The 16,971-nt window shown below is 38.4% G+C and overlaps 1 protein-coding gene across 2 annotated transcripts in view; it reads left to right on the plus strand.

Annotated features, from left to right (window-relative positions):
* Window positions 1–16,971, plus strand: part of PLAA (phospholipase A2 activating protein) — a 42,053-nt gene that overhangs the window by 6,435 nt on the left and 18,647 nt on the right. For both annotated transcript variants that reach the window (XM_520517.8, XM_009456408.4), the window contains exons 2-6: window positions 5,812–6,005; window positions 12,600–12,700; window positions 12,788–12,908; window positions 14,453–14,620; window positions 15,051–15,186. In XM_520517.8, the coding sequence (XP_520517.2) occupies window positions 5,812–6,005; window positions 12,600–12,700; window positions 12,788–12,908; window positions 14,453–14,620; window positions 15,051–15,186 (720 nt within the window). The remainder of the gene's footprint in view (window positions 1–5,811; window positions 6,006–12,599; window positions 12,701–12,787; window positions 12,909–14,452; window positions 14,621–15,050; window positions 15,187–16,971) is intronic.

Consider the following 16,971-nt stretch of genomic DNA (forward strand, 5'->3'; position numbering starts at 1 on the left):
GGAAGATGCACACAAACATCTATGCTTTGAAGTGTTAAGGGTTACACATAGTGGGTAGATTTAGTGGTTTACATAATACAGATTTTAAAACATGTTCTGTCTTTTGACTTCCTCTGGGCTTATTGATAAAATGGTTTCAAAAGCATTAAAAAACAAAAACAATACCCCCTAAAATGAAGTGAACAAGTTGAAATTGGTTACTACCAGATATCTTTCTTTGAAGACTTTTTCATAATGCTTCAGATTCTGAAGACTTTCGATTAGTCTTTCTTATCTTAGTTCCTGCCTCTTTGTCCTCACGTCTGGAGGTATATAGTGCTGTTAATTCTTTTCCTCCAGTTTTTTTATTGTGATACGATACACATAACATAAAATTTGCCATCTTAACCATTTTAAACTGTACAGTTCAATGGTATTAAGTATATTCATAATATGTAACCATCACCACCATCCATCTTTTAACTCTTTTTATCTCTTTACACTGAAACTGTACCTGTTTAAGCAATAACTCATTGTCTCCACCCCCAGACCCTGGCAACCACGATTCTACCTTTATGTCTGTATGATTTTGACAGCTCTAAGTTCCACATATAAGTGGGATCATACAGTATTTGTGTTTTTATAACTGGCTTATTTCATTTAGCATAATGTCCTCAAGGTTCTTCCATGTTGTAGCATATGTCAGAATTTCCCTCCTTTTTAAGGCTGAATAAAATTTCATGTTTATACCACATTTTGTTTATTCATCCATTGATGGACACTTAGGTTGATGCCACATTTGAGCTATTGTGAATAATGCTACTATGAATATGGTTGTACACATATCTCTTTAAGATCCTGCTTTCATTTCCATTGGGAATATATCCAGAAATGGAATTGCTGAGTCATATGGTAATTTTATTTTTAAATTTTCTAGGAATTTCCATACTTTTTTCTGTAGCAGGTGTCTTTGCTTTCCCATAGTGTATTCTGTATGTCTGTTAGTTCTAGTTGATTTATTTTGTTAAGTCCTCTTTTTCCTTACATGTTTTCTGTCTGATTATTCTATCCGTTATTGAGATTGAGATATTGAAGTCTTCAACTATTATTGTAGAACTATCTATATATCACTTCAATTATGTCAGTTTTTGTTTTATATATTATGTGCATAAATGTTTATAATTGTTATATCTTCTTGCTGTACTGAACTTTTTATTAATATATAATATCCTTCTTTGTCTCTTGTTTTCTTTTTTTGATTTAAGGTCAATTTTGTCTAATGTTAATATAGCTGCTCCTGCTTTCTTTTGTTTGCTGTTTTCATGGAATATCCTGTTTCATCCTATCACTTTCAGTATATTTGTGTCTTTGGATCTAAAGTGAGTCTCTTATAAACAGCACCGAGCTGGATTATGTTTTTTAAAATGGTTTCTGCCAATCTTTGTCTTTTGATTGGAGAATTTAATTCATTTACATTGAAAGTAATCACTGATGCCATTTTGCTGTCCGTTTTCTATATGCCTTAAAGTTTGTTTTTTTTTTTTTTTTTTTTTGGTCTCTCATCTCCTGCATTACTGTCTTCTTTTGTGTTTAGTTGATTTATTTATTTATTTGTTTGTTTGTTTATTTATTTATTTTATTTTTATCTTTTTTCGAGACGGAGTTTCAGTCTGTGGCCCAGGCTGGAGTGCAGTGGCGCAATCTCGGCTCACTGCAAGCTCCACCTCTTGGGTTCACGCCATTCTCCTGCCTCAGCCTCCCGAGTAGCTGGGACTACAGGCCCCTGCCACCACACCTGACTAATTTTTTGTATTTTTAGTAGAGATGGGGTTTCACCATGTTAGCCAGGATAGTCCCGATCTCCTGACCTTGTGATCCGCTGGCCTCAGCCTCCCAAAGTGCTGGGATTACAGGCGTGAGCCACGGCGCCCGGCCTAGTTTATTTATGTTTAAATTCCTTCCCCATTTCCTTAGTGTATATTCTATTTTTGTGTGTGTTTACCATGGGGATTATATTTAATATCCTAAAGTTGTAATCCTCTAATTTGAATGTAAACATTTAACTTCAATAACAAACAAAAATTCTTCTTTATAGCTCCATCTTCACCCCTTTTGGTTGTTGGTGTCACAGAATTACATCTGTATGTACTCTGTGTCCTAAAAACATAAAGTAATAATTATTTTAAATGCCTTAATCTCTGAAATTATGTAGGAAAAATTTGGAGTTACAAACCAAAGTTACAATATCATTAGCTTTTAGGCTAATTTTTTTAATGTAATGTTTCTTAAATGACATAGAAATCAAAAGGTGGAGTTATAAACCACTATCGTGTTTACCATTATTGAGATCTTTATTTCTTCATATTGCTTCAAGTCTGTCTAGTGTGTTTTCATTTCACTGTGCGAGAAGGCTCCTTTAAGCATTTCTTACAGGGAGGTCTGGTGGCAGCAAACTCCCTCACCATTTTTTTTTTTTTTTTTTAAAGAAATGGTGTCTTACTCTTTTGGCCCAGGCGGGCATACAGTGGTACAGTCATAGCTCACTTAAGCCTCAAACTCCCGGGCTCAAGGGATCCTCTCGCCTTAGCCTCCCAAGTAACTGGGACTACAGGTGTGTACTATCACACCTAGCTAATGCTCCAAAAAAATTTTTCAAGATGGGGTTTCGCTATGTTGACCATGCTGGAATGCAGTGGCTGTTCTTGAGTGTGGTCGCAGCACTCTGCAGCCTCCAACTTCTGGGCTCAAGCGGTTCTCCTATCTCAGTCTCCTGAGGTGCTGGGACTACAGGTGTGTGCTACTGCACTCAGTTTGACCTCCAAAGTTTTTGATGAGAAATCTACTAATTATATTATTGAGGATCCCTTGTATGTGATAAGTTACTTCTTCCTTACTGCTTTCAAGATTCTTTGTATCTCCCTTTCTTAAGTTTGAATATAATGTGACTTGGTGTGGGTCTCTTTGAATTTATCTTCTTGGAGTTTGTTGAGTTTCTTTGGATGTTTATATTCATGTCTTTCATCAAATTTGGGATGTTTCCAGCCATTATTTCTTCAGATATTCTCTCTGCTCCCTTTCCCCTCTCTCTAGGACTGCCACAATCTGTATGCTGGCCTACCTCATGTTGTTCCACAAGTCCCTTAGGCTCTGTTCATTTTTTTTTTCAGTCTTTTTTTGTGTTCTTCAAACCTGGTAATTTCTACTGTCCTATGTTCAAGTTTGCTAATTATTTCTTCTTGCTTGAATCTGTCTTCAAGTTGTCTAGTGAATAATTTCATTTCAGTTATCATACCTTTCATCTTCGTAATTTCTTTTTGGTTTCTTTATAGGTTTTCTGCCTCTTTACTGATACTTCAGTTTTCTTCATGCATAATTTTCTTGACTTTCTCCATCTTCCTTTAGTTCTTTGAGCATGTTTAAAACAGTTGTTTTAAAGTCTCTGTCTAGTAGATCTGCTGCCAGGTCTTTTTCAGGGACAGTGTCTATTGACTTAATTTTTCCTTTGAATGGGCCATACTTTTCTGTTTATTTGTATGCATGTGATTTTTTTGTTGTTGTTGAAAGTGAACGTTTAATCTAATAATATAACTGTAGAAATCATATTCTTCCCCTTTTCCAGGGTTTGCTGTTTTTTGTTATGTTTTTGTGTATTATCTTTTTGTTGTTGTTGTTGTTGAAGGGTGTCTTTGTTTCAAATATCGGGCTAAGATGTAAACTTAGTCTTCTCAGTCTTTTCTGAGCCTGTGCTTTTCCCTGGGCATGCACTTTCACTTTCTAATTTTTTCCATATATGTAGTTCCTTTTGAATATCTTAGTCTTTATTATCTTGCTCCCAGAAGAGGAAAATGAAGGTGTTAGGGGAATGGACATCAGCCTTTTTTTTTCTTTTTTTGAGAGAAAGTCTTGCTGTTGTCCCCCAGGCTGGAGTGCGATGGCGCAATCTTGGCTCACTGCAACCTTCTCCTCCCGGGTTCAAGCGATTCTCTTGCCTCAGCCTCCCAAGTAGCTGGAATTACAGGCACCTGCCACTACGCCCGGCTAATTTTTGTATTTTTAGTAGAGACGGGGTTTCACCATGTTGGCAAGGGTGGTCTCCAACTCCTGACCTCAGGTGATCTACCCACCTCGGCCTCCCAAAGTGCTAGGATTACACGCATGAGCCACTGTGCCTGGCCGGGCATCAGCCTTTTAAATCCTCTTGGAAGTCACTTCATCTCAAGTGGTAGAGGCTTGCATCAACCGGGGGAGGTGCAACAACAATGGCTGCCTGCCTCTTTGTTGTTGCTCTGTGATCAAAGCAGCAATCAGTGATCAGAGAACAGATCTCTGATATTTGGAGGACAGGATCCTTTTTGCCAACCCTAGTTCCTACAGCTGTGAGCAAGGTTCTCTGGGAACAGATGCATGACGGCCTGCCATGGGGCTAGAAGGGTGAGGTGTGGGTAACTGCTACTGTGCCAAGAGCAGGCATTGATCAAAATTAACCTCAATTTACAATCCAGGCCTTCCCCTAGAAGTTGCAAGCTTTCAATTGACTGCAAAGTTTCATAATAGTTACATCAGACAGATTCTGCCAGTGCCATCGTTGTCTAGGTGGGAAAACAGATGCCTGGTGCTTCCGACTCTGCCGACTTCCCAGAATATTCTCTAGTTGTTAAGCCCTTTGTTGGTAAATTGGTTCTTCGGTTGTCCTGCTACCTGCTAGGACTCAGGTCTCCTAAGGCCCTTACTACTTTTCTGTAAGCTTAAAATATTCAAAGTTGTATTCATGTATTTTTTTTTCATTCTCCTTGGCCTTGTGGGTTTAATTAAGCCTTTATTAAAAAACATAAGTATTTATTGTTTTTAGTGGAATTTGGGAAGGAAGTGAAAATAGATGAGTTTGTTTAGTCTTTATCTGGGAGTCTTACCTCTTTATGTACACTTGTCTTATCTTCTTCAACTAGACTGCAAACTCTTTGATTTAGCTCAGTCAGGGATATAATTCTTTTTATCCCTCTCAGCAGGTAATTTATTGCTTTCCACATAGTAAATCATAATCTGCTGGTTGAACTTGTTAAGTAAGGCAGTGATGCTAAGTGATTGATACATGTAACAAACTGGTAATCATTTTAATCCCAATGCAATTATTAATGTACTGTGTTCATTGATATATATAATTATATATAACATTATATATTATATAATATTACTCTAGCCATTTATATATTTCTGTATTAGGTGGGGTTTTTTTTGTTTATTTGTTTTAGCTTATCAGTTATCATTAGTGTTAGTATATTTTATGCGTGGCTCAAGACAATTCTTCTTCTTCAGTGTGGCCCAGGAAAGGCAAAAGATTTGACACCCCTGTTCTAGCTATGTAGAAACACATACTGTACTATACTACTGGGCTGTAAGTCAATGCTTCATAATGTGAAAAAGTCCTCAGTATATTTAGGTCTTCTTAATAATAAATTTCATTATCTTAATTGCATGTATGTTTCGTTTAACCAGGGATTTCTTAGGGTAACAGTCACTAATGTGTAGAAGTGAAGATGGAGATTGAGAAAAAACCCAGTCATGATTATTTATTGCCCTTTCTTTTTTCCTTGTTCTCTATGTTAACGTATTCTTATCAAAGAAACACTAAACAAACTTCTCTTAATCTCATGTAATTCTCTATAGTAGTTCATATGAATTATGTAAGGTTCAATTTTAAAACAATAGATTCTTAAGATAGTATATACTCTAAAGTTTGTCTAGACACTAAATGAAAATGAGTGCTTTGACAGTTTATGTCCTAGGCTAAGTCAGGGTACGAATATGTATCTATTAATTATCTTGTCTTTCCAGTCCAAATAGGGGCTTTACAGAAATGCACTGTATGAGTGGCCATTCCAATTTTGTATCTTGTGTATGCATCATACCCTCAAGTGACATCTACCCTCATGGCCTAATTGCCACCGGTGGAAATGACCACAATATATGCATTTTCTCACTGGACAGTCCAATGCCACTTTATATTCTAAAAGGCCACAAAAATACTGGTGAGTATAATAATGCTTTGGTGTTTTTCTATTTGAAGTTTTATCCCTTTGAAAGTAAAATTTACATATCCATTTTCTCAAGTTTTTGTTATATTTTGTTTTACCTATATCTGTGGTTTGGTAATGGAAACGCTTTTGGGCTATCTTAGTTCTGTAAAAATTCTGTTACAAATTTGTTGTGATCAGTAAAGGTTGATATGCTTATATATGTAAAAAGTAATCTGTTCAGTTATTGGCCGGGAGCGGTGGCTCACACCTGTAATCCCAGCACTTTGGGAGGGTGAGACAGGCAGATCACTTGAGGCCAGGAGTTCGGACCAGCCTGGAAAACATTGCAAAACCCCGCCTCTACTAAAAATACAAAAATTATCCAGGTGTGGTGATGCCCACCAGTAATCCCGGCTACTCAGGAGGCTGAAGCTAGAATGGCTAGAACCTGGCAGGCAGAGGTTACAATGAGCCGAGATCCTGCCACTGCACTCCAGCCTGGGTGACAGAGTGGAGACTGTCTCAAAAAAAAAGAAAAAGAAAAAAAAAAAGTAAAGTGTTCAGTAATAAAAGAGGCTATATAATTTGAATATACTTCATGAGTTTGGTTTTTAACTATTTCATGCAATGACTGCATTTATTCAGGAAACTAAAAGTATTTAATTGAAGACCCAGAGCAGTGTGTTTAGGGCTCTGGTATTATTGAGGAGTATTTAATATATTTGAATATTATTTTCTGTGATTTGTGTATATTCCTGATTCTGTGATAATTCTGGATTTCTGTGTGGCTTAACAGTTCTTTATTGTAGAATGACATGCTTAATCGGTGCAGTAAGTGTGCTTTTTTAAAAATATAAATGAAATAGTTTGGAACATTTTTCATAAACACTTAAATTCCTTTAAACAATTTGTATAATGTGCCAGGCACCATGGCTCATATGTGTAATCCCAACACTTTGGGAGGCTAAGACGGGAGGATTGCTAGAGGCAAGGAGTTTGAGACCAGCCTGAGCAACATAGGAAGACTCCATCTCTACAAAAAATTAAAAAATTAGCTGGACATGGTGGTGCATGCTTGTAGTCCCAGCTACTCAGGAAGTTGAGGTGAGAAAATTGCTTTAGCCCAGGAGTTGGAGGCTACAGTGAGCTGTGATCACACCACCACACTCCAGCCTGGGTGATAGAGTGAGACCCTGTCTCTAAAAACAAAATTTTTTTTTTTTTTTTTTTTGAGGCAGGGTCTCGCTCTGTCGCCCAGGCTGGAATGCAGTGGCGTGATCTCGGCTCACTGCAAGCTCCACCTCCCGGGTTCACGCCATTCTCCTGCCTCAGCCTGCCGAGTAGCTGGGACTACAGGCGCCTGCTACCACGCCCGGCTAATTTTTTTGTATTTTTAGTAGAGACGGGGTTTTACCATGTTAGCCAGGATGATCTCGATCTCCTGACCTTGTGATCTGCCCCCCTCGGCCTCCCATATTGCTGGGATTACAGGCGTGAGCCACTGCGCCTGGCCAACAAAAATAATTTTTTATTTTAAATTATTTTTTAATTTTAATTTTAATTTATTTTGAGATGGAGTCTCGGTCTGTCACCAGGCTGGAGTGCAGTGGTGTAATCTTGTGATCTCGGCTCACTATAGCCTCTGCCTCCCGGGTTGAAGCGATTCTCCTGCCTCAGCCTCCAGAGTAGCTGGGATTACAGGTGCCCACCACCATGCGCAGCCTTTTTATGGTTTTTTTTTTTTTTTTTTTTTTTTTAGACAGAGTCTTGCTCTGTCACCAGGCTGGAGTGCAGTGGCGTGATCTTGGCTCACTGCAACGTCTGCCTCCCGGGTTCAAGCAGTTCTCCTGCCTCAGCCTTCTGAGTATCTGGGACTGCAGGCGCGTGCCACCACACCCAGCTAATTTTTGTATTTTTAGTAGCGACAGGGTTTTACCATGTTGGCCAGGATGGTGTCGATCTCTTGACCTTGTGATCTGCCCAACTTGACTTCCCAAAGTGCTGGGATTACAGGCCTGAGCCACCGTGCCTGGCCCATTTTTGTGTTTTTAGTAGGGATGGGATTTCACCATGTAGGCCAGGCTGGTCTCGAACTCTTGACCTCAGGTGATCCACCCGCCTCAGTCTCCCAAAGTTCTGGGATTATAGGCATGAGCCACTGTGCCCGACCAAAAACAGAAAGAATTTTTTAAATGTTTGTGTGCGTGTATGTGTGTTTGTGTGAGAAGTCTTCAATACAGAGGGATACAGATTTTTAAAATTTTATATAGAAATGTACACAAAAGTAGAGATATCTTATTTTTGTTTCATCTTCCCCCTCCTTCCACTACATCATTTAAAAATTTCTGATATTCTACTGTTTCATTTATAAATACATCCTTCATTATGTGGCTCTAAAACAGGGGTTGGCAAACTTTTTCTGTAAAGGATCAGATAGTAAATAAATTTTCTGCTTTTCAGGCCATATGGTTGCTCTGGTAACTGCTCAACTCTGCAGTTGTAGTGCACAGCAGCTATAGACAGTAAATAAATGAATGAGCATGTCTGTGTTTCAATAAATCTTCATTTGTGAACACTGAAATTTGAATTTCATATAATTTTCACATGTTAGAAGATTGCCTTTGATTGTTTTTCTCTCAATTACTTCAGTACGTAAAAAACATTCTTAGTTTGTTAGGTATACAAATACAGGTGGCTCACCAGCATTAGTTTGTTGACCCTTCTAAAAGATAAGGACACTCTCGTCCTCAAAAGAATAACCACAATATTGTTATCACACCTAAAACAAAACAAAAACTAATTTCTTGTCAACTATCCAGTGAATGTTCAAATTTACCCAGTTGTCTCATAAATCTTTTTTTACAGTTCATTTGAATTCTGACCCAAATAAGGTCCACATCTGTTTTGTTTGTTTGTTTGTTTTGGAGATGGAGTCTCACTCTTTTGCCCAGCCTGGAGTGCAGTGGTGCAATCTTCAGCTCACTGTAACCTCTGCCTCCTGGATTCAAGTGATTCTCCTGCCTCTGCCTCCCAAGTAGCTGGGATTACAGGTGCCCACCACCACGCCCAGCTAAGTTTTTTGTAGTTTTAGTAGAGATGGGGTTTCACCATGTTGTCCAGGCTGGTCTCAAACTCCTGACCTCTGGTGATCCATGTTGTCCAGGCTGGTCTCTAACTCCTAAACTCTGGTGATCTGCCTGCCTCGGCCTTCCAAAGTGCTGGGATTACAGGCGTGAGCCACCGTGCCCAGCCCTACATCTTTCAATCTGTCAGTTTCTTTCTTTTTTTCTTGTTGCTTAAAACCAGATTATTTTAGCTGTAGAATTTCCCACAATCTCAATTTTACTGGTTAAAGCCTTGTTTCCTTTAATGTGTTCTTCAGTCACCTATATTTCTTGTAAGCTGTTAGATAGATCTAGTAGCTTTATCAGGTTCAGATTCAAGTTTTTGGCAACAGTATAGGTGGTATTCTGTATTTTCTATTGTATCACATCAGGAAGCACACAATATCTTTTTGTGATATTAAGATTGATCAGTGGGTTCAAGTATTGTATCTTTCTTTCATTATAAAGTTCCCATCAGCCTTTCACATAATGGTAATTTTTAGCAGCTACTGATAATCATTGCCTAGATTCAATATTTTATTAAGGTTTACAAAATGATTGTACTGTAATTCTAATATTATTTCTGCATTTGATCGCCAAGACTTTTCTGTATAGATCTTTCCACATCAACTGATTACCATGTGGGACTTTTATACAGAAAAGACAGAATAAATGCTTTCCTTGACCCTTCTCCCAATTTATTTACTGGTTTGCAGAAGGAGTTGTTTCCTGAATTTTTTTTCTTTTTTCAGTTCTCAAATTGTTCCATATCTGGCCATTGGAAACCTCTTTAAATTGGCTCCTGTCACCTTTTTATAAGACCTTCAGTAGTCTTCCTTGCTTTATTACAGAATGTTCTAGGTTCAGTTTGTACATTTCTTGCTCTAGACCTCAAACCAGCACTTTTGCCAAGAAGCCCTGTTTTTTTTTTTCTTTTACTGGGAAATGGTATTTTATCCAATTATATTATACTGATTTGTGGAAGAAGGTAAAGAGCACCCAAGTTACAACTGTTAAGATCTCAGACTGGGCATGGTGGTGCATGCCTGTAATCCCAGCACTTTGGGAGGCCGAGGCGGGTGGATCACTTGAAGTCAGGAGTTCACGACCAGCCTGACTGACATGGTGAAACCCTGTCTCTACTAAATACAAAAAAATTAGCCGGGCATGGTGGCGCATGCCTGTAATCCAAGCTACGTGGGAGGTTGAGACAGGAGAATCACTTGTGCCTCGGAAGCGGAGGTTGCAGTGAGCCAAGATTGCACCATTGCACTCCAGCCTGGGCAACAAGAGCAAAACTCCCATCTCAAAAAAAAAAAAAAAACTCAGTGATGTAACATATGAGTATTTCTCATTAATCCTACATGTTCAACATGGATTAATAAAGGGACTCTGTTCATCAGATTTTCTCAGGGACCCAGGCTAATGGGGCTTTCTCTCCACACATGCTTCAGTAGTTGTTGGAGCAGTCAAAGGGCAACATGGTTAATAAGGCACTGGTTGGCTGGGCGAAGTGGCTCATGCCTGTAATCCCAGCACTTGGGAGGCCAAGGCGGGCGGATCATAAGGTCAGGAGATCGAGACCATCCTAGCTAACACGGTGAAACCCCATCTCTACTAAAATACAAAAAAATTAGCTGGGCGTGGTGGCGGGCGCCTGTGGTCCCAGCCACTCGGGAGGCTGAGGCAGGAGAATGGCGTGAACCCGGGAGGCAGAGCTTGCAGTGAGCCGAGATCACACAGCTGCACTCCAGCCTGGGCGACAGAGCGAGACTCTGTCTCAAAAAAAAAAAAAAATAAATAATAATAATAATAATAAGGCACTGGCTTTTAAAAGCATGTGCCTTCCTTGAATGTCACAGTAGTAGAGAATTAAAAAAATCAATTTTAAAAAAACACCAAAAACATGTGTCTGACTGAAAGTGTCAGCTACCGTTTTGTCTGGTGAGTAATGCAAGTATCATGGCTATGCCTAACTTCAAATGGAGGAGGAAAGTACCATTCTCCCATGTGTCCAAAAAGGGAGAGTTACCACAGCATGCTTTCTGGTCATCAACGATTCAGCTTCATCAAACAATCCAAAAGTCTCCTCTCAGTGATGCTAAGTATTCTAAACATCAGGGAGGTGATGCTTATAAGTAAGCTGTCAACCATACCCAATATACAATTATGGAAAAGGAATAGGATAATCAGAGCAAACACTCATTCAGTAGAGGAAGCAGTGCAAGACAACAGTTTTTGATCTAGAGCCATTCTGAAATCCAAATAAGTAGCTGTCTCAAGGATCCTCAGCTCAGGGTAGAGAGACTTTTGTGATTGCTTCCTTCTGGTCTAGGAAAAAGGTTTCCCAATCCAAGGTTCTTTATGGCTCTGCTTCGACCGCCAATGATATTCTTCTTTCCTAAGATAATTTTTCTTTTTTTTTCTTTTATCTTTTGAGAGAGGGTCTCACTTTCTTGGTCATACCAGAATGCAGTGCTGCTCTCACAGCTCACTGCAGCCTTGGCCTCCCATGCTCAAGCAATTCTCTTACTGGGACGACAGGCGCGTGCCACCATGTCTGACTAATTTAAAATTTTTGTTTTAGAGCCGGAGTCTCACTATATTGCCCCAGGCTGGTCTCAAACTCCTGAGCTCAGTTCAAAATGCTAGGATTACAGGCATGAGCCACTCCACCTGGCTAATTTTTCTTTTCTTTCTTTTTTTTTAATGACAGAATCTTGCTATGTCACCCAGGCGTGAAGTGCAGTGGTATATGATCACAGCTCACTGCAACCTCTGTGCCCTGGGCTCAAGCAATCCTCCCACCTCAGCCTTCCAAGTAGCTGGGAACACAGGCGCATACCGCCACACCCAGCTATTTTTTTGTATTTTTAGTAGAGATGAGGTCTCTCCACATTGCGCAGGCTGGTCTCTAACTCCTGAGCTCAAGCAATCCGCCTGCCTTGGCCTCCCAAAGTGCAGGGATTACAGGTGTGAGCCACTGTGCCTGGCATAATTTTTCATATTTGTAATTTTTAGCCTGCATAATTTTACATCAAGAAAGTAAGACATTTAATTAACCACTTCATTACTTTTGGACATTGAGCTTGGCTGCAGGTTTTATGGTCACTGTCATGAAAGCAGCCTTAAATATTTATATAAACAGTGTTTCAAAATCATTTACATTATCTCCCTATTATGATTTGTTAAAGCTGGAAGGATTGTGTAGCTCACTTAAGTTCCGCTCCCTCGTTTCACAGACAAGGAATCTGATTTTGAGTAATATTTCTGCAGTTACGTGGCTTGTAAGTGGCACAGCTAGGCCTTGCGCCCAGGCAGTCTGGCACCAGAGTCTGCTCTTGACCACTGTACTCTTATGCATCTCTGCTGAATTGAGCCTTAGTTAGCTAAGATACTGCCACTTCAAAGAGTGTTTTTAAAATTGGAATGCTTTAGTAACTTTCAATGTTGAGCATTTTTCTGTATGAAAATGTGTTATCCAATGATGTTTTTTCCTTAGTTTGCAGTCTATCATCTGGAAAATTTGGGACATTACTTAGTGGTTCATGGGACACCACTGCTAAAGTCTGGCTGAATGACAAGTGCATGATGACCTTGCAGGTACAGTAGTTCTGTGTAAATATTCTAAAGAATAATTAAGTTGAATGATTCTGTGGCAACTTAAATTGATACTCATTTTACTCACAGGGTCATACAGCTGCAGTGTGGGCGGTAAAGATCTTACCTGAACAGGGCTTAATGTTGACTGGATCAGCAGACAAGACTGTTAAACTGTGGAAGGCTGGAAGATGTGAGAGGACTTTTTCAGGTAAGATCAGGGTAGACAAGTTTTATAATATCATTGCTTTTTATTTGCTCAGATTTTTTTTCTCAGAAGTTTACAAGCATGAAAATATTTGAAAAACATTAGTATATTTAAGCTATTAATTTGAGTTAATGTAATTTTTCTGATGAGTTAATATCTAATACATTTAAAAAGATAATGAAACCTCTCATAAAACAGCCAAATGTAGACTGATAAATAGCTGTCTGATAAGCTATATATAATATGCATATGTGCTTCTGCATATATGTATGTAATTTTTGGTATATAGTTATATTTTTGGTTGTCATTTTAATACTTTTAGCCTGAAACTTCTAAACATAAGCCTTACTGATGGTCAGTCAGCAGTGTTATCTTCATATATGGAAGAAATCATTATTAGTGTCTTTATATTGAAGCACATTGTTTATAACGAATTTCAAGCTTTGTTTATGTTGTGGTTTATGGTGAGTTTTCTTTTTAAACCCCAGCTATTAAATAATGCCAATACTGATGCATCTGCTATCTAATAGTAATATCACTGATTTATTTGTAGGGTACTTAAATATTTACTGTTAATTTTAATTGCTGTTGTTTTTCCTTTTTGAATTTTTTCCTTAAAAGTTGGTAACTACCCTAGATAATATGCAAGAAGTCCTTTTGTACAGATAAAAGTATCTTTTGGCTGGGCGCAGTGACTCACACCTGTAATCCCAGCCTTTCGGAAGGCTGAGGTGGGTGGATCACTTGGGGCCATGAGTTCGAGATCAGCCTGGCCAACATGGTGAAACCCTGTCTCTATTAAAAATACAAAAAAATTAGCCAGGAGTGGTGATGCACACCTGTAATCCCAGCTATTCGGGAGGCTGAGGCACAAGAATCTCTTGAACCCTGGAGGCACAGGTTGCAGTGAGCAGAGGTAGTGCCAGTGCACTCCAGCTTGGGCCACAAAGTGAGACTCCATCTCAAAAAAAAAAAAAAAAAAAGAAAAACAAAAAAAGTATCTTTTGATGGAAAGTGGATGATGACTAAACATCCTTCTGTTTCTGCTTCAGTATATAGTCTATATATATGTATCAAGTCATTATTAATCTGTGATAGCTACTCTTAAGTCAACAGATACTGAACATAGGAAATCTGACTTCACAAGCTTCAGAGAATGTTTTGTTCTTAAATTTATGGGCTACTCTTTGTTATATATTTCTTTTATATTTGAATATTATATATTTTATAAATTACTCTTGTTGGGGAAGAAAAATTAAAAATGAATTTTCAGGTGAAAACAAATTATTGGGGTCAAAATACTATTTCTGGAGGTTTTTGGAGAAGGTAGGATGAATGTAAAATAACTTCCGAAGACTGGTGATAAAAAAATATTGCTAAACCTTAAATACAAATTTTGGTTATCAGGCTTTCAACAAAAAAAAAGATTTCTCTAACTTGAAAATTAATTTTTACTACTCACTGATATGTTTTATAATGTTAGTAAAATGTATAGAGCCATCAGCCAAATTATCAGTTTTGTTGATTTGCATTATTTTTTAATGCAGGGCATGAAGACTGTGTAAGAGGTTTGGCAATTTTGAGTGAAACAGAATTTCTTTCCTGTGCAAATGATGCTAGTATTAGAAGGTGGCAAATCACTGGCGAGTGTCTTGAAGTATATTATGGACATACAAATTATATTTATAGCATATCCGTTTTTCCAAATTGTAGAGGTAAGATTATTTTATGCTATTTTTTTAATGTTTTGTATTGAGCATTATTCCATCCCATTTGTGAGATGGAGGGAGGAGAGCTGATTACTTAATTTACTGTCTATGACTTGAATAATTTAGTAAATTTATTTCATTAAGTATCTTTCTCCTGTTTACAAAGAAGAAAATTGTATGGCCATCTTTATATTAATTCAGATTTATGTTGTGCTGTAAAAAGTTCTTGGGTATCTGAAGAAACACTTTGTAAGATGTGACATGAATAAAAAATGTGATTTTGAAGTTGTGTATGTTGTAAGTGACAAACATGAAATTTAAAACTGTAATTTTGAAAGTCTCTGGGTTTCAAAAAGTCAGTGTATCTAGAAAGATGGTATGTATAAATGTACTTAATTTTATTCAAACTAATACATCCTATATTCATTAATTTTAGACTTTGTGACAACAGCAGAGGACAGATCTCTGAGAATCTGGAAACATGGGGAATGTGCTCAAACTATCCGACTTCCAGCTCAGTCTATATGGTGCTGCTGTGTGCTCGACAATGGTGACATTGTGGTTGGTGCGAGGTATTTATATTCTAGTCAATCATTAAATGTTATATGTCTAGGCCTTCAGTAGGAACTAGAGTGTACAGAGATAAGCCATAAGGAATTTCAGGTGACTTGAGGAGACTATATGGACACTTCAATTACTAAACAAAACAGTAGTAGATATTATAGCTTTCATACTAAGTGATGCATGATATACCAGTATTGTACTGCAATTGTGCAGTCAAGATATTGACTACAAAAGAAGTTAGAGAAGGTAGAGATTGGTGTGGGAAAACTTTCTGTAGAAGAAGAAATTTGAATTGGATTTTGAAAGATTATGAGTGAGAAAAGATACGCAAATTTTTGTCAAAGCTAAGAGTATAAGTTTCCTTCATGAGAATGAATGCAGCATGCATAGGAAGTGAAGGAAAATGGTGGAGTACTAATGCTGGGATAATAGGTACAATGGGGCTTAACTGTGGAGAACCTTTAGTGCTTTCATGCCAGGCATTTTTTAGATTCATTGCTTGGGGTTGAAGGGTTGTAGTTCTTGAGCAAGAAATAGGATTGAAGCAGAACTTATGAATTACTAAATATGTAGATTGGATTTAACTGCTGGTGACAATGGACAGGAAAGTAAATTAGAAAGCAAGTACAGAAGGAGTGTGAAGTTATAAGACATTGGCCCCACAATGCTAATGGGTAGGAAATAAGTAAATGAGATAATCCAGAAGGAAAACAATCAGAAAAAGGATGAAAGAAAAGGATAAAGCTTCAAACTGTTAGTGATTGGAAGTCTTCATTAATAAAAATGGAGAAGTGGGAGAATTGGTTGGGTACAGAAAGTGATGACCGTGGCCTTAGACTTCCTGAGGTCTGCAGTGGTGGTGAGCCACACTCATGCCAGTGGATCATGGTCATCTGAACTGGAGCTTAGTATAAGAACTGAGGCTAAGATAAAGATTTCGCAAAGCTTCCAAAAGCAAACCATAGAACACCATTCTCTGAGGGAAGAAATACAGGGGAGGAACAGAAGACTAAGAACTAAGTTTTATGATATACCATTAGTAGAGAAAAAGAAGTTAGTAGGTTAAACAGAACAAAGGAATTCAAATGTTGAAATTTCTGGGAGACAGAAAAGGAGAGATTTTGGAGGGAGATTGCCATCAGTGTCAAAAGTGTTTGAGGAGTCAAGGAATGGAAAGTTTGAAAAGCATTTGGATTTGGTTTGAAAGATGTTATTAGTGACTTTTGGCATCAATCACATTTTGAATAGAAAATGATAGAAAAAAAGGCAAATAAGAGGAAATAAAGGGTTGGAGGAGATGGACGAAGGATCATAGACTACTCTATAATGCTACTCTAGCATTGAAAGCAATAAGAAGGCCAGCTGCTATGGCTCACACTTGTAATCCCAGCACTTTGGTAGGTCCAGGTGGGAGGATCGCTTGAGCTCAGGAGTTCGAGACTATCCTGGGTGAGCTACCGAGACCATGTCTCCATACAAAAAAAATCTTTAATTAGCTGGGCATGGTGGCATGCATTTGTAGTCCCAGCTGCTCAGGAGGCTGAGGTGGGAGGATTGCTTGGGCCCAGGAATTTGAGGTTGCAGTGAGCTGTGATTGCCGCCCCTGCACTCCAGCCTAGGTGACAGAGTTGGACCCTGTCTCAAAGAAAGAAGAAAAAGAAGGTGACAGCTATAAGGAAAAGAGGGTCTAATAAAGTGGGTGTTTTATTTTTTGGCTGGGACAGGGGCTGATTTATAGGCTTAGTTTTTTTCCCTCCTAAGCATATGAAGAAAAACCAATAGAACGAGTGATG

The sequence above is a fragment of the Pan troglodytes genome, chromosome 11, assembly GCF_028858775.2.
Source record: "Pan troglodytes isolate AG18354 chromosome 11, NHGRI_mPanTro3-v2.0_pri, whole genome shotgun sequence".
NCBI lineage: Eukaryota > Metazoa > Chordata > Mammalia > Primates > Hominidae > Pan > Pan troglodytes.